General features: G+C 49.8%; 1 protein-coding gene across 9 annotated transcripts in view; it reads right to left on the minus strand.

Moving 5' to 3' along the window:
• LOC135557920 (neurexin-3b) overlaps window positions 1-21,918 on the minus strand; it is a 608,535-nt gene that overhangs the window by 574,093 nt on the left and 12,524 nt on the right. For 3 of the 9 annotated variants that reach the window (XM_064991629.1, XM_064991628.1, XM_064991634.1), the window contains exons 2-3: window positions 19,857-19,874; window positions 19,092-19,121 (exon numbers count right to left, since the gene is read on the minus strand). The exons of the other annotated variants lie outside the window; for them this stretch is intronic. In XM_064991629.1, the coding sequence (XP_064847701.1) occupies window positions 19,092-19,121; window positions 19,857-19,874 (48 nt within the window). The remainder of the gene's footprint in view (window positions 1-19,091; window positions 19,122-19,856; window positions 19,875-21,918) is intronic. 9 annotated transcript variants of the gene reach the window in all.

Genomic DNA, 21,918 nt, shown 5'->3' on the forward strand with positions numbered 1-21,918 from the left:
AGTCATTTTATGGGGGTAGAGAGGAGTCCTGTTACAGTGGGTAGTATAGTCATTCTATGGGGGTAGGAAAGAGTCCTGTTACAGTAGGTAGTATAGAGTCATTTTATGGGGGTAGGGAAGAGTCCCGTTACAGTAGGTAGTATAGAGTCATTTTATGGGGGTAGGGAGGAGTCCTGTTACAGTAGGTAGTATAGAGTCATTTTATGGGGGTAGGCAGGAGTCCTGTTACAGTAGGTAGTATAGAGTCATTTTATGGGGGTAGGGAGGAGTCCTGTTACAGTAGGTAGTATAGAGTCATTTTATGGGGGTAGGGAGGAGTCCTGTTACAGTAGGTAGTATAGAGTCATTTTATGGGGTAGGGAGGAGTCCTGTTACAGTGGGTAGTATAGTCATTTTATGGGGGTAGGGAAGAGTCCTGTTACAGTAGGTAGTATAGAGTCATTTTATGGGGGTAGGGAGGAGTCCTGTTACAGTGGGTAGTATAGAGTCATTATATGGGGGTAGGAAAGAGTCATGTTACAGTAGGTAGCATAGAGTCATTTTATGGGGGTAGGGAAGAGTCCTGTTACAGTAGGTAGTATAGAGTCATTTTATGGGGGTAGGGAGGAGTCCTGTTACAGTAGGTAGTATAGAGTCATTTTATGGGGGTAGGGAGGAGTCCTGTTACAGTGGGTAGTATAGAGTCATTTTATGGGGGTAGGGAAGAGTCCTGTTACAGTAGGTAGTATAGAGTCATTTTATGGGGGTAGGGAAGAGTCCTGTTACAGTGTGTAGGGGAGAGTCCTGTTACAGTGTGTAGGGGAGAGTCATGTTACAGTGTGTAGGGGAGAGTCATGTTACAGTGTGTAGGGGAGAGTCATGTTACAGTGTGTAGGGGAGAGTCATGTTACCGTGTGTAGGGTGGAGTAATGTTATGGGTAGGAAAGAGTCCTGTTACAGTAGGTAGGGAAGAGTCCTGTTACAGGGGGTAGGGAAGAGTCCTGTTACAGGGGGTAGGGAAGAGTCCTGTTACAGGGGGTAGGGAAGAGTCCTGTTACAGGGGGTAGGGAAGATTCCTGTTACAGGGGGTAGTGTAGAGTCCTGTTACAGGGGGTAGGGAAGAGTCATGTTACAGGAGGTAGTGTAGATTCCTGTTACAGTAGCTAGTGTGGAGTCCTGTTACAGTAGTTAGGGAAGAGTCCTGTTACAGGGGGTAGTGTAGATTCCTGTTACAGTAGCTAGTGTAGAGTCCTGTTACAGTAGTTAGGGAAGAGTCCTGTTACAGGGGGTAGGGAAGAGTCCTGTTACAGGGGGTAGGGAAGAGTCCTGTTACAGGGGGTAGGGAAGATTCCTGTTACAGGGGGTAGTGTAGAGTCCTGTTACAGGGGGTAGTGTAGAGTCCTGTTACAGGGGGTAGTGTAGAGTCCTGTTACAGGGGGTAGTGTAGAGTCCTGTTACAGGGGGTAGTGTAGAGTCCTGTTACAGGGGGTAGGGAAGAGTCCTGTTACAGGAGGTAGTGTAGAGTCCTGTTACAGGGGGTAGTGTAGAGTCCTGTTACAGGGGGTAGTGTAGAGTCCTGTTACAGGGGGTAGTGTAGAGTCCTGTTACAGGGGGTAGTGTAGAGTCCTGTTACAGGGGGTAGTGTAGAGTCCTGTTACAGGGGGTAGTGTAGAGTACTGTTACAGGGGGTAGGGAAGAGTCCTGTTACAGGGGGTAGTGTAGAGTCCTGTTACAGGGGGTAGGAAATAGTCCTGTTACAGTAGTTAGTGTAGAGTCCTGTTACAGGAGGTAGTGTAGAGTCCTGTTACAGTAGGTAGTGTAGAGTCCTGTTACAGGGGGTAGGAAATAGTCCTAATACAGTAGGTAGTGTAGAGTCCTGTTAAAGGGGGTAGTGTAGAGTCCTGTTACAGTAGGTAGTGTAGAGTCCTGTTACAGGGGGCAGGGAAGAGTCCTGTTACAGTAGCTAGTGTAGAGTCCTGTTACAGGAGGTAGTGTAGAGTCCTGTTACAGGGGGTAGGGTAGAGTCCTGTTACAGGGGGTAGTGTAGAGTCCTGTTACAGGGGGTAGGGTAGAGTCATGTTACAGGGGGTAGTGTAGAGTCCTGTTACAGGGGGTAGGGTAGAGTCCTGTTACAGGGGGTAGGGTAGAGTCCTGTTACAGGGGGTAGTGTAGAGTCCTGTTACAGAGGGTAGGGAAGAGTCATGTTATGAGTAGGAAAGAGTCCTGTTACAGGAGGTAGTGTAGAGTCCTGTTACAGGGGGTAGGGTAGAGTCCTGTTACAGGGGGTAGTGTAGAGTCCTGTTACAGGGGGTAGGGAAGAGTCCTGTTACAGGGGGTAGTGTAGAGTCCTGTTACAGAGGGTAGGGAAGAGTCATGTTATGAGTAGGGAAGAGTCCTGTTACAGGGGGTAGGGAAGAGTCCTGTTACAGTAGCTAGTGTAGAGTCCTGTTACAGGGGATAGTGTAGAGTCCTGTTACAGGGGGTAGTGTAGAGTCCTGTTACAGGGGGTAGGGAAGAGTCCTGTTACAGGGGGTAGTGTAGAGTCCTGTTACAGGGGGTAGGGAAGAGTCATGTTACAGGGGGTAGGGAAGAGTCCTGTTACAGGGGGTAGTGTAGAGTCCTGTTACAGGGGGTAGGGTAGAGTCCTGTTACAGGGGGTAGTATAGAGTCATTTTATGGGGGTAGGGAAGAGTCCTGTTACAGTAGGTAGTATAGAGTCATTTTATGGGGGTAGGGAAGAGTCCTGTTACAGTGTGTAGGGGAGAGTCCTGTTACAGTGTGTAGGGGAGAGTCATGTTACAGTGTGTAGGGGAGAGTCATGTTACAGTGTGTAGGGGAGAGTCATGTTACAGTGTGTAGGGGAGAGTCATGTTACCGTGTGTAGGGTGGAGTAATGTTATGGGTAGGAAAGAGTCCTGTTACAGTAGGTAGGGAAGAGTCCTGTTACAGGGGGTAGGGAAGAGTCCTGTTACAGGGGGTAGGGAAGAGTCCTGTTACAGGGGGTAGGGAAGAGTCCTGTTACAGGGGGTAGGGAAGATTCCTGTTACAGGGGGTAGTGTAGAGTCCTGTTACAGGGGGTAGGGAAGAGTCATGTTACAGGAGGTAGTGTAGATTCCTGTTACAGTAGCTAGTGTGGAGTCCTGTTACAGTAGTTAGGGAAGAGTCCTGTTACAGGGGGTAGTGTAGATTCCTGTTACAGTAGCTAGTGTAGAGTCCTGTTACAGTAGTTAGGGAAGAGTCCTGTTACAGGGGGTAGGGAAGAGTCCTGTTACAGGGGGTAGGGAAGAGTCCTGTTACAGGGGGTAGGGAAGATTCCTGTTACAGGGGGTAGTGTAGAGTCCTGTTACAGGGGGTAGGGAAGAGTCATGTTACAGGAGGTAGTGTAGAGTCCTGTTACAGGGGGTAGTGTAGAGTCCTGTTACAGGGGGTAGTGTAGAGTCCTGTTACAGGGGTAGTGTAGAGTCCTGTTACAGGGGGTAGTGTAGAGTCCTGTTACAGGGGGTAGGGAAGAGTCCTGTTACAGGAGGTAGTGTAGAGTCCTGTTACAGGGGTAGTGTAGAGTCCTGTTACAGGGGGTAGTGTAGAGTCCTGTTACAGGGGGTAGTGTAGAGTCCTGTTACAGGGGGTAGTGTAGAGTCCTGTTACAGGGGGTAGTGTAGAGTCCTGTTACAGGGGGTAGTGTAGAGTACTGTTACAGGGGGTAGGGAAGAGTCCTGTTACAGGGGGTAGTGTAGAGTCCTGTTACAGGGGGTAGGAAATAGTCCTGTTACAGTAGTTAGTGTAGAGTCCTGTTACAGGAGGTAGTGTAGAGTCCTGTTACAGTAGGTAGTGTAGAGTCCTGTTACAGGGGGTAGGAAATAGTCCTAATACAGTAGGTAGTGTAGAGTCCTGTTAAAGGGGGTAGTGTAGAGTCCTGTTACAGTAGGTAGTGTAGAGTCCTGTTACAGGGGGCAGGGAAGAGTCCTGTTACAGTAGCTAGTGTAGAGTCCTGTTACAGGAGGTAGTGTAGAGTCCTGTTACAGGGGGTAGGGTAGAGTCCTGTTACAGGGGGTAGTGTAGAGTCCTGTTACAGGGGGTAGGGTAGAGTCATGTTACAGGGGGTAGGGAAGAGTCCTGTTACAGGGGGTAGTGTAGAGTCCTGTTACAGGGGGTAGGGTAGAGTCCTGTTACAGGGGGTAGGGTAGAGTCCTGTTACAGGGGGTAGTGTAGAGTCCTGTTACAGAGGGTAGGGAAGAGTCATGTTATGAGTAGGAAAGAGTCCTGTTACAGGAGGTAGTGTAGAGTCCTGTTACAGGGGGTAGGGTAGAGTCCTGTTACAGGGGGTAGTGTAGAGTCCTGTTACAGGGGGTAGGGAAGAGTCCTGTTACAGGGGGTAGTGTAGAGTCCTGTTACAGAGGGTAGGGAAGAGTCATGTTATGAGTAGGGAAGAGTCCTGTTACAGGGGGTAGGGAAGAGTCCTGTTACAGTAGCTAGTGTAGAGTCCTGTTACAGGGGATAGTGTAGAGTCCTGTTACAGGGGGTAGTGTAGAGTCCTGTTACAGGGGGTAGGGAAGAGTCCTGTTACAGGGGGTAGTGTAGAGTCCTGTTACAGGGGGTAGGGAAGAGTCATGTTACAGGGGGTAGTGTAGAGTCCTGTTACAGGGGGTAGTGTAGAGTCCTGTTACAGGGGGTAGGGAAGAGTCCTGTTACAGGGGGTAGGGAAGAGTCCTGTTACAGGGGGTAGGGAAGAGTCCTGTTACAGGAGGTAGTGTAGAGTACTGTTACAGAGGGTAGGGAAGAGTACTGTTACAGTAGCTAGTGTAGAGTCATGTTACAGGGGTAGGGAAGAGTCCTGTTACAGGAGGTAGTGTAGAGTCCTGTTACAGGGGGTAGGGTAGAGTCCTGTTACAGGGGGTAGTGTAGAGTCCTGTTACAGGGGGTAGGGAAGAGTCCTGTTACAGAGGGTAGGGAAGAGTCATGTTATGAGTAGGGAAGAGTCCTGTTACAGGAGGTAGTATAGAGTCCTGTTACAGGGGGTAGGGTAGAGTCCTGTTACAGGGGGTAGGGAGGAGTCCTGTTACAGGGGGTAGGGAAGAGTCCTGTTACAGGGGGTAGTGTAGAGTCCTGTTACAGGGGGTAGGGAAGAGTCCTGTTACAGGGGGTAGTGTAGAGTCCTGTTACAGGGGGTAGTGTAGAGTCCTGTTACAGGGGGTAGGGAGGAGTCCTGTTACAGAGGGTAGGGAAGAGTCCTGTTACAGGGGGTAGGGAAGAGTACTGTTACAGGGGGTAGGGAAGAGTCCTGTTACAGAGGGTAGGGAAGAGTCATGTTATGAGTAGGGAAGAGTCCTGTTACAGGAGGTAGTGTAGAGTCCTGTTACAGGGGGTAGGGTAGAGTACTGTTACAGTAGCTAGTGTAGAGTCATGTTACAGAGGGTAGGGTAGAGTCATGTTATGAGTAGGAAAGAGTCCTGTTACAGGAGGTAGTGTAGAGTCCTGTTACAGGGGGTAGTGTAGAGTCCTGTTACAGGGGGTAGTGTAGAGTCCTAATACAGTAGGTAGTGTAGAGTCCTGTTAAAGGGGGCAGTGTAGAGTCCTGTTACAGGGGGTAGTGTAGAGTCCTGTTACAGGGGGTAGTGTAGAGTCCTGTTACAGGGGGTAGTGTAGAGTCCTGTTACAGGGGGTAGTGTAGAGTCCTGTTACAGGGGGTAGTGTAGAGTCCTGTTACAGGGGGTAGGGAAGAGTCCTGTTACAGGGGGTAGTGTAGAGTCCTGTTACAGGGGGTAGGGAAGAGTCCTGTTACAGGGGGTAGGGAAGAGTCCTGTTACAGGGGGTAGGGAAGAGTCCTGTTACAGGGGGTAGTGTAGAGTCCTGTTACAGGGGGTAGTGTAGAGTCCTGTTCCAGGGGGTAGGGTAGAGTCCTGTTACAGGGGGTAGGGAAGAGTCCTGTTACAGGGGGTAGGGAAGAGTCCTGTTACAGGGGGTAGGGAAGAGTCCTGTTACAGGGGGTAGGGAAGAGTCCTGTTACAGGGGGTAGGGAAGAGTCCTGTTACAGGAGGTAGGGAAGAGTCCTGTTACAGGGGGTAGGGAAGAGTACTGTTACAGAGGGTAGGGAAGAGTCATGTTATGAGTAGGGAAGAGTCATGTTACAGAGGGTAGGGCAGAGTACTGTTACAGGGGGTAGGGAAGAGTCCTGTTACAGGGGGTAGGGAAGAGTCCTGTTACAGAGGGTAGGGAAGAGTCATGTTATGAGTAGGGAAGAGTCCTGTTACAGGAGGTAGTGTAGAGTACTGTTACAGAGGGTAGTGTAGAGTCATGTTATGAGTAGGGAAGAGTCCTGTTACAGGAGGTAGTGTAGAGTACTGTTACAGAGGGTAGGGCAGAGTACTGTTACAGTAGCTAGTGTAGAGTCATGTTACAGAGGGTAGGGAGGAGTCCTGTTACAGGGGGTAGGGAAGAGTCATGTTACAGGGGGTAGTGTAGAGTCCTGTTACAGGGGGTAGGGAAGAGTCCTGTTACAGGGGGTAGGGAGGAGTCCTGTTACAGAGGGTAGGGAAGAGTCATGTTATGAGTAGGAAAGAGTCCTGTTACAGGAGGTAGTGTAGAGTCCTGTTACAGGGGATAGTGTAGAGTCCTGTTACAGGGGGTAGGGAGGAGTCCTGTTACAGGGGGTAGGGAAGAGTCCTGTTACAGGGGATAGTGTAGAGTCCTGTTACAGGGGGTAGGGAGGAGTCCTGTTACAGTAGGTAGTATAGAGTAATTTTATGGGGGTAGGGAGGAGTCCTGCTACAGTAGGTAGCATAGAGTCCTGTTACAGTAGGTAGTATAGAGTCATTTTATGGGGGTAGGGAGGAGTCCTGTTACAGTAGGTAGTATAGAGTAATTTTATGGGGGTAGGGAGGAGTCCTGCTACAGTAGGTAGTATAGAGTCATTTTATGGGGTAGGGAGGAGTCCTGTTACAGTGGGTAGTATAGTCATTTTATGGGGGTAGGGAAGAGTCCTGTTACAGTAGGTAGTATAGAGTCATTTTATGGGGGTAGGGAGGAGTCCTGTTACAGTGGGTAGTATAGAGTCATTATATGGGGGTAGGAAAGAGTCATGTTACAGTAGGTAGCATAGAGTCATTTTATGGGGGTAGGGAAGAGTCCTGTTACAGTAGGTAGTATAGAGTCATTTTATGGGGGTAGGGAGGAGTCCTGTTACAGTAGGTAGTATAGAGTCATTTTATGGGGGTAGGGAGGAGTCCTGTTACAGTGGGTAGTATAGAGTCATTTTATGGGGGTAGGGAAGAGTCCTGTTACAGTAGGTAGTATAGAGTCATTTTATGGGGGTAGGGAAGAGTCCTGTTACAGTGTGTAGGGGAGAGTCATGTTACAGTGTGTAGGGGAGAGTCATGTTACAGTGTGTAGGGGAGAGTCATGTTACAGTGTGTAGGGGAGAGTCATGTTACAGTGTGTAGGGGAGAGTCATGTTACCGTGTGTAGGGTGGAGTAATGTTATGGGTAGGAAAGAGTCCTGTTACAGTAGGTAGGGAAGAGTCCTGTTACAGGGGGTAGGGAAGAGTCATGTTACAGGAGGTAGTGTAGAGTCCTGTTACAGGGGGTAGTGTAGAGTCCTGTTACAGGGGGTAGTGTAGAGTCCTGTTACAGGGGGTAGTGTAGAGTCCTGTTACAGTAGCTAGTGTGGAGTCCTGTTACAGTAGTTAGGGAAGAGTCCTGTTACAGGGGGTAGGGAAGAGTCCTGTTACAGGGGGTAGGGAAGAGTCCTGTTACAGGGGGTAGGGAAGAGTCCTGTTACAGGGGGTAGGGAAGAGTCCTGTTACAGGGGGTAGGGAAGATTCCTGTTACAGGGGGTAGTGTAGAGTCCTGTTACAGGGGGTAGGGAAGAGTCATGTTACAGGAGGTAGTGTAGAGTCCTGTTACAGGGGGTAGTGTAGAGTCCTGTTACAGGGGGTAGTGTAGAGTCCTGTTACAGGGGGTAGTGTAGAGTCCTGTTACAGGGGGTAGTGTAGAGTCCTGTTACAGGGGGTAGGGAAGAGTCCTGTTACAGGAGTTAGTGTAGAGTCCTGTTACAGGGGGTAGTGTAGAGTCCTGTTACAGGGGGTAGTGTAGAGTCCTGTTACAGGGGGTAGTGTAGAGTCCTGTTACAGGGGTAGTGTAGAGTCCTGTTACAGGGGGTAGTGTAGAGTCCTGTTACAGGGGGTAGTGTAGAGTACTGTTACAGGGGGTAGGGAAGAGTCCTGTTACAGGGGGTAGTGTAGAGTCCTGTTACAGGGGGTAGGAAATAGTCCTGTTACAGTAGTTAGTGTAGAGTCCTGTTACAGGAGGTAGTGTAGAGTCCTGTTACAGTAGGTAGTGTAGAGTCCTGTTACAGGGGGTAGGAAATAGTCCTAATACAGTAGGTAGTGTAGAGTCCTGTTAAAGGGGGTAGTGTAGAGTCCTGTTACAGGGGGTAGGGTAGAGTCATGTTACAGGGGGTAGGGAAGAGTCCTGTTACAGGGGGTAGTGTAGAGTCCTGTTACAGGGGGTAGGGTAGAGTCCTGTTACAGGGGGTAGGGTAGAGTCCTGTTACAGGGGGTAGTGTAGAGTCCTGTTACAGAGGGTAGGGAAGAGTCATGTTATGAGTAGGAAAGAGTCCTGTTACAGGAGGTAGTGTAGAGTCCTGTTACAGGGGTAGGGTAGAGTCCTGTTACAGGGGGTAGTGTAGAGTCCTGTTACAGGGGGTAGGGAAGAGTCCTGTTACAGGGGGTAGTGTAGAGTCCTGTTACAGAGGGTAGGGAAGAGTCATGTTATGAGTAGGGAAGAGTCCTGTTACAGGGGGTAGGGAAGAGTCCTGTTACAGTAGCTAGTGTAGAGTCCTGTTACAGGGGATAGTGTAGAGTCCTGTTACAGGGGGTAGTGTAGAGTCCTGTTACAGGGGGTAGGGAAGAGTCCTGTTACAGGGGGTAGTGTAGAGTCCTGTTACAGGGGGTAGGGAAGAGTCATGTTACAGGGGGTAGTGTAGAGTCCTGTTACAGGGGGTAGTGTAGAGTCCTGTTACAGGGGGTAGGGTAGAGTCATGTTACAGGGGGTAGGGAAGAGTCCTGTTACAGGGGGTAGTGTAGAGTCCTGTTACAGGGGGTAGGGTAGAGTCCTGTTACAGGGGGTAGGGTAGAGTCCTGTTACAGGGGGTAGTGTAGAGTCCTGTTACAGAGGGTAGGGAAGAGTCATGTTATGAGTAGGAAAGAGTCCTGTTACAGGAGGTAGTGTAGAGTCCTGTTACAGGGGGTAGGGTAGAGTCCTGTTACAGGGGGTAGTGTAGAGTCCTGTTACAGGGGGTAGGGAAGAGTCCTGTTACAGGGGGTAGTGTAGAGTCCTGTTACAGAGGGTAGGGAAGAGTCATGTTATGAGTAGGGAAGAGTCCTGTTACAGGGGTAGGGAAGAGTCCTGTTACAGTAGCTAGTGTAGAGTCCTGTTACAGGGGATAGTGTAGAGTCCTGTTACAGGGGGTAGTGTAGAGTCCTGTTACAGGGGGTAGGGAAGAGTCCTGTTACAGGGGGTAGTGTAGAGTCCTGTTACAGGGGGTAGGGAAGAGTCATGTTACAGGGGGTAGTGTAGAGTCCTGTTACAGGGGGTAGTGTAGAGTCCTGTTACAGGGGGTAGGGAAGAGTCCTGTTACAGGGGGTAGGGAAGAGTCCTGTTACAGGGGGTAGGGAAGAGTCCTGTTACAGGAGGTAGTGTAGAGTACTGTTACAGAGGGTAGGGAAGAGTACTGTTACAGTAGCTAGTGTAGAGTCATGTTACAGGGGGTAGGGAAGAGTCCTGTTACAGGAGGTAGTGTAGAGTCCTGTTACAGGGGGTAGGGTAGAGTCCTGTTACAGGGGGTAGTGTAGAGTCCTGTTACAGGGGGTAGGGAAGAGTCCTGTTACAGAGGGTAGGGAAGAGTCATGTTATGAGTAGGGAAGAGTCCTGTTACAGGAGGTAGTATAGAGTCCTGTTACAGGGGGTAGGGTAGAGTCCTGTTACAGGGGGTAGGGAGGAGTCCTGTTACAGGGGGTAGGGAAGAGTCCTGTTACAGGGGGTAGTGTAGAGTCCTGTTACAGGGGGTAGGGAAGAGTCCTGTTACAGGGGGTAGTGTAGAGTCCTGTTACAGGGGGTAGTGTAGAGTCCTGTTACAGGGGGTAGGGAGGAGTCCTGTTACAGAGGGTAGGGAAGAGTCCTGTTACAGGGGGTAGGGAAGAGTACTGTTACAGGGGGTAGGGAAGAGTCCTGTTACAGAGGGTAGGGAAGAGTCATGTTATGAGTAGGGAAGAGTCCTGTTACAGGAGGTAGTGTAGAGTCCTGTTACAGGGGTAGGGTAGAGTACTGTTACAGTAGCTAGTGTAGAGTCATGTTACAGAGGGTAGGGTAGAGTCATGTTATGAGTAGGAAAGAGTCCTGTTACAGGAGGTAGTGTAGAGTCCTGTTACAGGGGGTAGTGTAGAGTCCTGTTACAGGGGGTAGTGTAGAGTCCTAATACAGTAGGTAGTGTAGAGTCCTGTTAAAGGGGGCAGTGTAGAGTCCTGTTACAGGGGGTAGTGTAGAGTCCTGTTACAGGGGGTAGTGTAGAGTCCTGTTACAGGGGGTAGTGTAGAGTCCTGTTACAGGGGGTAGTGTAGAGTCCTGTTACAGGGGGTAGTGTAGAGTCCTGTTACAGGGGGTAGGGAAGAGTCCTGTTACAGGGGGTAGTGTAGAGTCCTGTTACAGGGGGTAGGGAAGAGTCCTGTTACAGGGGGTAGGGAAGAGTCCTGTTACAGGGGGTAGGGAAGAGTCCTGTTACAGGGGGTAGTGTAGAGTCCTGTTACAGGGGGTAGTGTAGAGTCCTGTTCCAGGGGGTAGGGTAGAGTCCTGTTACAGGGGGTAGGGAAGAGTCCTGTTACAGGGGGTAGGGAAGAGTCCTGTTACAGGGGGTAGGGAAGAGTCCTGTTACAGGGGGTAGGGAAGAGTCCTGTTACAGGGGGTAGGGAAGAGTCCTGTTACAGGGGGTAGGGAAGAGTCCTGTTACAGGAGGTAGGGAAGAGTCCTGTTACAGGGGGTAGGGAAGAGTACTGTTACAGAGGGTAGGGAAGAGTCATGTTATGAGTAGGGAAGAGTCATGTTACAGAGGGTAGGGCAGAGTACTGTTACAGGGGGTAGGGAAGAGTCCTGTTACAGGGGGTAGGGAAGAGTCCTGTTACAGAGGGTAGGGAAGAGTCATGTTATGAGTAGGGAAGAGTCCTGTTACAGGAGGTAGTGTAGAGTACTGTTACAGAGGGTAGTGTAGAGTCATGTTATGAGTAGGGAAGAGTCCTGTTACAGGAGGTAGTGTAGAGTACTGTTACAGAGGGTAGGGCAGAGTACTGTTACAGTAGCTAGTGTAGAGTCATGTTACAGAGGGTAGGGAGGAGTCCTGTTACAGGGGGTAGGGAAGAGTCATGTTACAGGGGGTAGTGTAGAGTCCTGTTACAGGGGGTAGGGAAGAGTCCTGTTACAGGGGGTAGGGAGGAGTCCTGTTACAGAGGGTAGGGAAGAGTCATGTTATGAGTAGGAAAGAGTCCTGTTACAGGAGGTAGTGTAGAGTCCTGTTACAGGGGATAGTGTAGAGTCCTGTTACAGGGGGTAGGGAGGAGTCCTGTTACAGGGGGTAGGGAAGAGTCCTGTTACAGGGGATAGTGTAGAGTCCTGTTACAGGGGGTAGGGAAGAGTCCTGTTACAGGGGATAGTGTAGAGTCCTGTTACAGGGGGTAGTGTAGAGTCCTGTTACAGGGGGTAGGGAAGAGTACTGTTACAGGGGGTAGGGAAGAGTCATGTTATGAGTAGGGAAGAGTCCTGTTACAGGAGGTAGTGTAGAGTACTGTTACAGAGGGTAGTGTAGAGTCATGTTATGAGTAGGGAAGAGTCCTGTTACAGGAGGTAGTGTAGAGTACTGTTACAGAGGGTAGGGAAGAGTACTGTTACAGTAGCTAGTGTAGAGTCATGTTACAGAGGGTAGGGAAGAGTACTGTTACAGGGGGTAGTGTAGAGTCATGTTATGAGTAGGGAAGAGTCCTGTTACAGGAGGTAGTGTAGAGTACTGTTACAGAGGGTAGGGAAGAGTACTGTTACAGTAGCTAGTGTAGAGTCCTGTTACAGGGGGTAGGGAAGAGTACTGTTACAGAGGGTAGGGAAGAGTCATGTTACAGGGGGTAGGGAAGAGTACTGTTACAGGGGGTAGGGAAGAGTACTGTTACAGAGGGTAGTGTAGAGTCATGTTATGAGTAGGGAAGAGTCCTGTTACAGGAGGTAGTGTAGAGTACTGTTACAGAGGGTAGGGAAGAGTACTGTTACAGTAGCTAGTGTAGAGTCATGTTACAGAGGGTAGGGAAGAGTCATGTTATGAGTAGGGAAGAGTCCTGTTACAGGAGGTAGTGTAGAGTCCTGTTACAGGGGGTAGTGTAGAGTCCTGTTACAGGGGGTAGGGAGGAGTCCTGTTACAGGGGGTAGTGTAGAGTCCTGTTACAGGGGGTAGGGAAGAGTCCTGTTACAGGGGGTAGTGTAGAGTCCTGTTACAGGGGGTAGGGAAGAGTACTGTTACAGAGGGTAGGGAAGAGTCATGTTATGAGTAGGGAAGAGTCCTGTTACAGGAGGTAGTGTAGAGTCCTGTTACAGGGGGTAGTGTAGAGTCCTGTTACAGGGGGTAGTGTAGAGTACTGTTACAGGGGGTAGTGTAGAGTCCTGTTACAGGGGGTAGTGTAGAGTCCTGTTACAAGGGGTAGTGTAGAGTCCTGTTACAGGGGGTAGTGTAGAGTCCTGTTACAGGGGGTAGTGTAGAGTCCTGTTACAGGGGGTAGTGTAGAGTCCTGTTACAGGGGGTAGTGTAGAGTCCTGTTACAGGGGGTAGTGTAGAGTCCTGTTACAGGGGGTAGTGTAGAGTCCTGTTACAGGGGGTAGTGTAGAGTCCTGTTACAGTAGTTAGGGAAGAGTCCTGTTACAGGGGGTAGTGTAGAGTCCTGTTACAGGGGGTAGGGTAGAGTCCTGTTACAGGGGGTAGTGTAGAGTCCTGTTACAGGGGGTAGTGTAGAGTCCTGTTACAGTAGTTAGGGAAGAGTCCTGTTACAGGGGGTAGTGTAGAGTCCTGTTACAGGGGTAGGGTAGAGTCCTGTTATACAGGGGGTAGTGTAGAGTCCTGTTACAGGGGGTAGTGTAGAGTCCTGTTACAGTAGTTAGGGAAGAGTCCTGTTACAGGGGGTAGTGTAGAGTCCTGTTACAGGGGGTAGTGTAGAGTCCTGTTACAGGGGGTAGTGTAGAGTCCTGTTACAGGGGGTAGTGTAGAGTCCTATTACAGGGGGTAGTGTAGAGTCCTGTTACAGGGGGTAGTGTAGAGTCCTGTTACAGGGGGTAGTGTAGAGTCCTGTTACAGGGGGTAGTGTAAAGTCCTGTTACAGGGGGTAGTGTAGAGTCCTGTTACAGGGGGTAGTGTAGAGTCCTGTTACAGGGGGTAGGGTAGAGTCCTGTTACAGGGGGTAGTGTAGAGTCCTGTTACAGGGGGTAGTGTAGAGTCCTGTTACAGAGGGTAGTGTAGAGTCCTGTTACAGGGGGTAGTGTAGAGTCCTGTTACAGGGGGTAGGGAGAGTCCTGTTACAGGGGGTAGTGTAGAGTCCTGTTACAGGGGGTAGTGTAGAGTGCTGTTACAGGGGGTAGGGTAGAGTCCTGTTACAGGGGGTAGGGTAGAGTCCTGTTACAGTAGTTAGGGAAGAGTCCTGTTATGGGTAGGAAAGAGTCCTGTTACAGGGGGTAGTGTAGAGTCCTGTTACAGGGGGTAGTGTAGAGTCCTGTTACAGGGGGTAGGGTAGAGTCCTGTTACAGGGGGTAGGGTAGAGTCCTGTTACAGGGGGTAGGGTAGAGTCCTGTTACAGTAGTTAGGGAAGAGTCCTGTTACAGGGGGTAGTGTAGAGTCCTGTTACAGGGGGTAGTGTAGAGTCCTGTTACAGGAGGTAGTGTAGAGTCCTGTTACAGGGGGTAGTGTAGAGTCCTGTTACAGGGGGTAGGAAAGAGTCCTGTTACAGTAGTTAGGGAAGAGTCCTGTTACAGGGGGTAGTGTAGAGTCCTGTTACAGGGGGTAGTGTAGAGTCCTGTTACAGGAGGTAGTGTAGAGTCCTGTTACAGGGGGTAGTGTAGAGTCCTGTTACAGGGGGTAGGAAAGAGTCCTGTTACAGGGGGTAGTGTAGAGTCCTGTTACAGGGGGTAGGGTAGAGTCCTGTTACAGTGGGTAGGAAAGAGTCCTGTTACAGGGGGTAGTGTAGAGTCCTGTTACAGGGGGTAGGAAAGAGTCCTGTTACAGGGGGTAGTGTAGAGTCCTGTTACAGGGGGTAGTGTAGAGTCCTGTTACAGGGGGTAGTGTAGAGTCCTGTTACAGGGGGTAGGAAAGAGTCCTGTTACAGGGGGTAGTGTAGAGTCCTGTTACAGGGGGTAGTGTAGAGTCCTGTTACAGGGGGTAGGGTAGAGTCCTGTTACAGGGGGTAGGGTAGAGTCCTGTTACAGTAGTTAGGGAAGAGTCCTGTTACAGGGGGTAGTGTAGAGTCCTGTTACAGGGGGTAGGGTAGAGTCCTGTTCCAGGGGGTAGTGTAGAGTCCTGTTACAGGGGGTAGGGTAGAGTCCTGTCACAGGAGGTAGTGTAGAGTCCTGTTACAGGGGGTAGGGTAGAGTCCTGTTACAGGGGGTAGGGTAGAGTCCTGTTACAGTAGTTAGGGAAGAGTCCTGTTACAGGGGGTAGTGTAGAGTCCTGTTACAGGGGGTAGTGTAGAGTCCTGTTACAGGGGGTAGTGTAGAGTCCTGTTACAGGAGGTAGTGTAGAGTCCTGTTACAGGGGGTAGGGTAGAGTCCTGTTACAGGGGGTAGGGAAGAGTCATGTTACAGGGGGTAGTGTAGAGTCCTGTTACAGGGGGTAGGGAAGAGTCCTGTTACAGGGGGTAGGGAGGAGTCCTGTTACAGAGGGTAGGGAAGAGTCATGTTATGAGTAGGAAAGAGTCCTGTTACAGGAGGTAGTGTAGAGTCCTGTTACAGGGGATAGTGTAGAGTCCTGTTACAGGGGGTAGGGAGGAGTCCTGTTACAGGGGGTAGGGAAGAGTCCTGTTACAGGGGATAGTGTAGAGTCCTGTTACAGGGGGTAGGGAGGAGTCCTGTTACAGGGGGTAGGGAAGAGTCCTGTTACAGGGGATAGTGTAGAGTCCTGTTACAGGGGGTAGTGTAGAGTCCTGTTACAGGGGGTAGGGAAGAGTACTGTTACAGGGGGTAGGGAAGAGTACTGTTACAGGGGGTAGGGAAGAGTCATGTTATGAGTAGGGAAGAGTCCTGTTACAGGAGGTAGTGTAGAGTACTGTTACAGAGGGTAGTGTAGAGTCATGTTATGAGTAGGGAAGAGTCCTGTTACAGGAGGTAGTGTAGAGTACTGTTACAGAGGGTAGGGAAGAGTACTGTTACAGTAGCTAGTGTAGAGTCATGTTACAGAGGGTAGGGAAGAGTACTGTTACAGGGGGTAGTGTAGAGTCATGTTATGAGTAGGGAAGAGTCCTGTTACAGGAGGTAGTGTAGAGTACTGTTACAGAGGGTAGGGAAGAGTACTGTTACAGTAGCTAGTGTAGAGTCCTGTTACAGGGGGTAGGGAAGAGTACTGTTACAGAGGGTAGGGAAGAGTCATGTTACAGGGGGTAGGGAAGAGTACTGTTACAGGGGGTAGGGAAGAGTACTGTTACAGAGGGTAGTGTAGAGTCATGTTATGAGTAGGGAAGAGTCCTGTTACAGGAGGTAGTGTAGAGTACTGTTACAGAGGGTAGGGAAGAGTACTGTTACAGTAGCTAGTGTAGAGTCATGTTACAGAGGGTAGGGAAGAGTCATGTTATGAGTAGGGAAGAGTCCTGTTACAGGAGGTAGTGTAGAGTCCTGTTACAGGGGGTAGTGTAGAGTCCTGTTACAGGGGGTAGGGAGGAGTCCTGTTACAGGGGGTAGTGTAGAGTCCTGTTACAGGGGGTAGGGAAGAGTCCTGTTACAGGGGGTAGTGTAGAGTCCTGTTACAGGGGGTAGGGAAGAGTACTGTTACAGAGGGTAGGGAAGAGTCATGTTATGAGTAGGGAAGAGTCCTGTTACAGGAGGTAGTGTAGAGTCCTGTTACAGGGGGTAGTGTAGAGTCCTGTTACAGGGGGTAGTGTAGAGTACTGTTACAGGGGGTAGTGTAGAGTCCTGTTACAGGGGGTAGTGTAGAGTCCTGTTACAGGGGGTAGTGTAGAGTCCTGTTACAGGGGGTAGTGTAGAGTCCTGTTACAGGGGGTAGTGTAGAGTCCTGTTACAGGGGGTAGTGTAGAGTCCTGTTACAGGGGGTAGTGTAGAGTCCTGTTACAGGGGGTAGTGTAGAGTCCTGTTACAGGGGGTAGTGTAGAGTCCTGTTACAGGGGGTAGTGTAGAGTCCTGTTACAGTAGTTAGGGAAGAGTCCTGTTACAGGGGGTAGTGTAGAGTCCTGTTACAGGGGGTAGGGTAGAGTCCTGTTACAGGGGGTAGTGTAGAGTCCTGTTACAGGGGGTAGTGTAGAGTCCTGTTACAGTAGTTAGGGAAGAGTCCTGTTACAGGGGGTAGTGTAGAGTCCTGTTACAGGGGTAGGGTAGAGTCCTGTTATACAGGGGGTAGTGTAGAGTCCTGTTACAGGGGGTAGTGTAGAGTCCTGTTACAGTAGTTAGGGAAGAGTCCTGTTACAGGGGGTAGTGTAGAGTCCTGTTACAGGGGGTAGTGTAGAGTCCTGTTACAGGGGGTAGTGTAGAGTCCTGTTACAGGGGGTAGTGTAGAGTCCTATTACAGGGGGTAGTGTAGAGTCCTGTTACAGGGGGTAGTGTAGAGTCCTGTTACAGGGGGTAGTGTAGAGTCCTGTTACAGGGGGTAGTGTAGAGTCCTGTTACAGGGGGTAGTGTAGAGTCCTGTTACAGGGGGTAGTGTAGAGTCCTGTTACAGGGGGTAGGGTAGAGTCCTGTTACAGGGGGTAGTGTAGAGTCCTGTTACAGGGGGTAGTGTAGAGTCCTGTTACAGAGGGTAGTGTAGAGTCCTGTTACAGGGGTAGTGTAGAGTCCTGTTACAGGGGTAGGGAGAGTCCTGTTACAGGGGGTAGTGTAGAGTCCTGTTACAGGGGGTAGTGTAGAGTCCTGTTACAGGGGGTAGGGTAGAGTCCTGTTACAGGGGGTAGGGTAGAGTCCTGTTACAGTAGTTAGGGAAGGGTCCTGTTATGGGTAGGAAAGAGTCCTGTTACAGGGGGTAGTGTAGAGTCCTGTTACAGGGGGTAGTGTAGAGTCCTGTTACAGGGGGTAGGGTAGAGTCCTGTTACAGGGGGTAGGGTAGAGTCCTGTTACAGGGGGTAGGGTAGAGTCCTGTTACAGTAGTTAGGGAAGAGTCCTGTTACAGGGGGTAGTGTAGAGTCCTGTTACAGGGGGTAGTGTAGAGTCCTGTTACAGGAGGTAGTGTAGAGTCCTGTTACAGGGGGTAGTGTAGAGTCCTGTTACAGGGGGTAGGAAAGAGTCCTGTTACAGTAGTTAGGGAAGAGTCCTGTTACAGGGGGTAGTGTAGAGTCCTGTTACAGGGGGTAGTGTAGAGTCCTGTTACAGGAGGTAGTGTAGAGTCCTGTTACAGGGGGTAGTGTAGAGTCCTGTTACAGGGGGTAGGAAAGAGTCCTGTTACAGGGGGTAGTGTAGAGTCCTGTTACAGGGGGTAGGGTAGAGTCCTGTTACAGTGGGTAGGAAAGAGTCCTGTTACAGGGGGTAGTGTAGAGTCCTGTTACAGGGGGTAGGAAAGAGTCCTGTTACAGGGGGTAGTGTAGAGTCCTGTTACAGGGGGTAGTGTAGAGTCCTGTTACAGGGGGTAGTGTAGAGTCCTGTTACAGGGGGTAGGAAAGAGTCCTGTTACAGGGGGTAGTGTAGAGTCCTGTTACAGGGGGTAGTGTAGAGTCCTGTTACAGGGGGTAGGGTAGAGTCCTGTTACAGGGGGTAGGGTAGAGTCCTGTTACAGTAGTTAGGGAAGAGTCCTGTTACAGGGGGTAGTGTAGAGTCCTGGTACAGGGGGTAGGGTAGAGTCCTGTTCCAGGGGGTAGTGTAGAGTCCTGTTACAGGGGGTAGGGTAGAGTCCTGTCACAGGAGGTAGTGTAGAGTCCTGTTACAGGGGGTAGGGTAGAGTCCTGTTACAGGGGGTAGGGTAGAGTCCTGTTACAGTAGTTAGGGAAGAGTCCTGTTACAGGGGGTAGTGTAGAGTCCTGTTACAGGGGGTAGTGTAGAGTCCTGTTACAGGGGGTAGTGTAGAGTCCTGTTACAGGAGGTAGTGTAGAGTCCTGTTACAGGGGGTAGGGTAGAGTCCTGTTACAGGGGGTAGGGTAGAGTCCTGTTACAGGAGGTAGTGTAGAGTCCTGTTACAGGAGGTAGTGTAGAGTCCTGTTACAGGGGGTAGGGAAGAGTCCTGTTACAGGGGGTAGGGTAGAGTCCTGTTACAGGGGGTAGTGTAGAGTCCTGTTACAGGGGGTAGGGTAGAGTCCTGTTACAGGGGGTAGGGTAGAGTCCTGTTACAGTAGTTAGGGAAGAGTCCTGTTACAGGGGGTAGTGTAGAGTCCTGTTACAGGGGGTAGTGTAGAGTCCTGTTACAGGGGGTAGGGTAGAGTCCTGTTACAGGGGGTAGGGTAGAGTCCTGTTCCAGGGGGTAGTGTAGAGTCCTGTTACAGGGGGTAGGGTAGAGTCCTGTTACAGGGGGTAGGGTAGAGTCCTGTTCCAGGGGGTAGTGTAGAGTCCTGTTACAGGGGGTAGGGTAGAGTCCTGTTCCAGGGGGTAGTGTAGAGTCCTGTTACAGGGGGTAGGGTAGAGTCCTGTTACAGGAGGTGTTGTTGAGTCCTGTTACAGGAGGTGTTGTTGAGTCCTGTTACAGGAGGTAGGGAAGAGTCCTGTTACAGGGGGTAGGGAGAGGAGGCGCGGTCTGACCAAGACATGCCAATCAGCCCCATCCTCCGGACTCATCCTCCCCCTGCAGTAATGTGATGACAGCAGAACACACTGGCAGGTAGCGGCAGCACACAGGAACACACACTCGGGACCCACAAACCAGGTGATGCCATGAGTGAAAAAGAGAGAAAAGAAGAGAGGCGTACCTGACTCAGATGCCTTCAGATGTGAGAAGCCTTGAGGGAGAAGAAGGATAGATGGAGAGACAGAGTATAAGGACACCACCACACCAACACAGCTGTTATAGTGTGATTAGGCACACTTTGCTATAAGGCAAAGCATGGTAATCAACACCAAAAAACAAAGCTTTCGGCATGGCTGTCTACATGGAAGCATCAAGTACCACTACGCTGCTAAAATACTGATCATATTGATTTCTATGGGCCTATTGATATAACAAGTTTCTATTTGCAATTTCAGTTCATTATTTATATAGATATATGTCTTACATTCATATTTACATTCATATTAAACTCCATCTGAAAGTGTGTAATGTATTAACTCCTGACCCTTATCCTCAGAACAGAACTCACCTGGCTTTCTGTATTAACTCCTGACCTCAGAACAGAACTCACCTGGCTTCCTGTATTAACTCCTGACCTCAGAACAGAACTCACCTGGCTTTCTGTATTAACTCCTGACCTCAGAACAGAACTCACCTGGCTTCCCGTATTAACTCCTGACCTCAGAACAGAACTCACCTGGCTTCCTGTATTAACTCCTGACCTCAGAACAGAACTCACCTGGCTTCCTGTATTAACTCCTGACCTCAGAACAGAACTCACCTGGCTTCCTGTATTAACTCCTGACCTCAGAACAGAACTCACCTGGCTTCCTGTATTAACTCCTGACCTCAGAACAGAACTCACCTGGCTTCCTGTATTAACTCCTGACCTCAGAACAGAACTCACCTGGTTTCCTCTGAACGGCTGATGAAAAGTCAGCAGTGTCGAGGAAAGAAAAGGAACAGAGATGTCGAGCGTTAGCGTAGAGTAGGGTACAGTCACACTGCTTTGGCTTGCATGCTGTCAATCACGCAACAATAACTATCTAACTACACAACTAAAGCATTACTTCTCCGTCACCATGTGAAGGACGAGAGGTGACCCTGCACATGCTTGTTTTAAAATAACATTTAAAACCCTGTGGAGAAAGGAGCATCCTTCCTATCATTTCAGGGAACCAAACTGTACATTATGAAAGCATCAATTCGTCTGATTCATTGTATTACCCAAACAACTCTTTCACATAGTAGCAAATATCCCATTAGAGACATAATATTACACATCATGTACACCACAGTGCTCCCTTATACACTAGTTAGAGTTGAGATAAACCAATCTCAGTTGCCTTAGAGGGCCTGATGTGGATTTATGATGCTGTGAGGTTTGTGGCTCCCTCAAAACCCCCTGGACCCATTATCTAGACAACCCCCCCCCAGACTTCACTGCCGACTCAACCCCCACCCCCACCAACCCCCAGACTTCACTGCCGACTCAACTCCCCCCACCCCCCACCCCCCACCCCAACCCCCAGACTTCACTGCCGACTCAAATCCTCTCCACACACCAACTTCAACACCTCCTCTGGCTTCTCATTGGCTTATAGGAATGCACACTGTTTACTCCATCAGGGGTTCAGACTGGTTAATAAAACCGAAAACTCAACACCCAGAAAAAGCGTAGTAACAAATTGAATTTACACAAATTAAGTAACTACGCAACAGGAAGCCATGTATTCTCTTATGGCTATATATATTGCAGTTGTCCATGGCTATCTCTGCATAACCACAAGACAACATAACCCCGGCCAGCCGGCCGGCTGGTGCTGTGTGTGTGTGTGTGTGTGTGTGTGTGTGTGTGTGTGTGTGTGTGTGTGTGTGTGTGTGTGTGTGTGTGTGTGTGTGTGTGTGTGTGTGTGTGTGTGTGTGTGTGTGTGTGTGTGTGTGTGTGTGTCAGTGTGTGTGCGCGCACACACTTGTGTGTGTGATTGTGTGTAGCTGGAATGGTTGTAAAAGCTAAACGCCGACAAATTCCTTTAATCAGCCCCTGAGAGCAACAAGTAGTAGGAAATGAAACAGATCTTAATTAAAAAGGACTGTATTAGACGTTTAAAGTGCCAGGCTAATACGCCATATCAGATATTAATTTGACTCAAAGCAATTACCGCTAGCTGCCGTGGTTTGATCTCTGGCCAGCCAGCTGCACTGGAGGCCATTCAAATCACACCCAACCAACGTGTGGGAAGATGGTGATAACTGGGTCATTCCACAAATTAGGTGCATTTTGAGTAGTGCATCTTTGTGAGAAGGGGGGGGGGGGGAATGCTTTATTTCACAACATTTTTACATTGTCATAAAGAGCACATGTTCAACTGAATAAAAAACATGTTTTCCCATCTCAAGAGGCTACATAAAAAAATGAAAATACTATAGTAAGTGCCTATTAAGTGCCAAATAAAGTAACAGGGTTGACCTTAACAGGGTTGACCGTAACAGGGTTGACCGTAGCAGGGTTGACCGTAGCAGGGTTGACCTTAACAGGGTTGACCTTAACAGGGTTGACCGTAACAGGGTTGACCGAAACAGGGTTGACTGTAACAGGGTTGACCTTAACAGGGTTGACCGTAACAGGGTTGACCGTAACAGGGTTGACCGTAACAGGGTTGACCGTAACAGGGTTGACCTTAACAGGGTTGACCGTAACAGGGTTGACCGTAGCAGGGTTGACCGTAGCAGGGTTGACCTTAACAGGGTTGACCTTAACAGGGTTGACCGAAACAGGGTTGACCGTAACAGGGTTGACCTTAACAGGTTTGACCTTAACAGGGTTGACCGTAACAGGGTTGACCGTAACAGGGTTGACCTTAACAGGGTTGACCGTAACAGGGTTGACCGTAACAGGGTTGACCGTAACAGGGTTGACCTTAACATGGTTGACCTTAACAGGGTTGACCGTAACAGGGTTGACGACT

This window comes from Oncorhynchus masou, chromosome 16 (genome assembly GCF_036934945.1).
Source record: "Oncorhynchus masou masou isolate Uvic2021 chromosome 16, UVic_Omas_1.1, whole genome shotgun sequence".
Classification (NCBI taxonomy): Eukaryota; Metazoa; Chordata; class Actinopteri; order Salmoniformes; family Salmonidae; genus Oncorhynchus; species Oncorhynchus masou.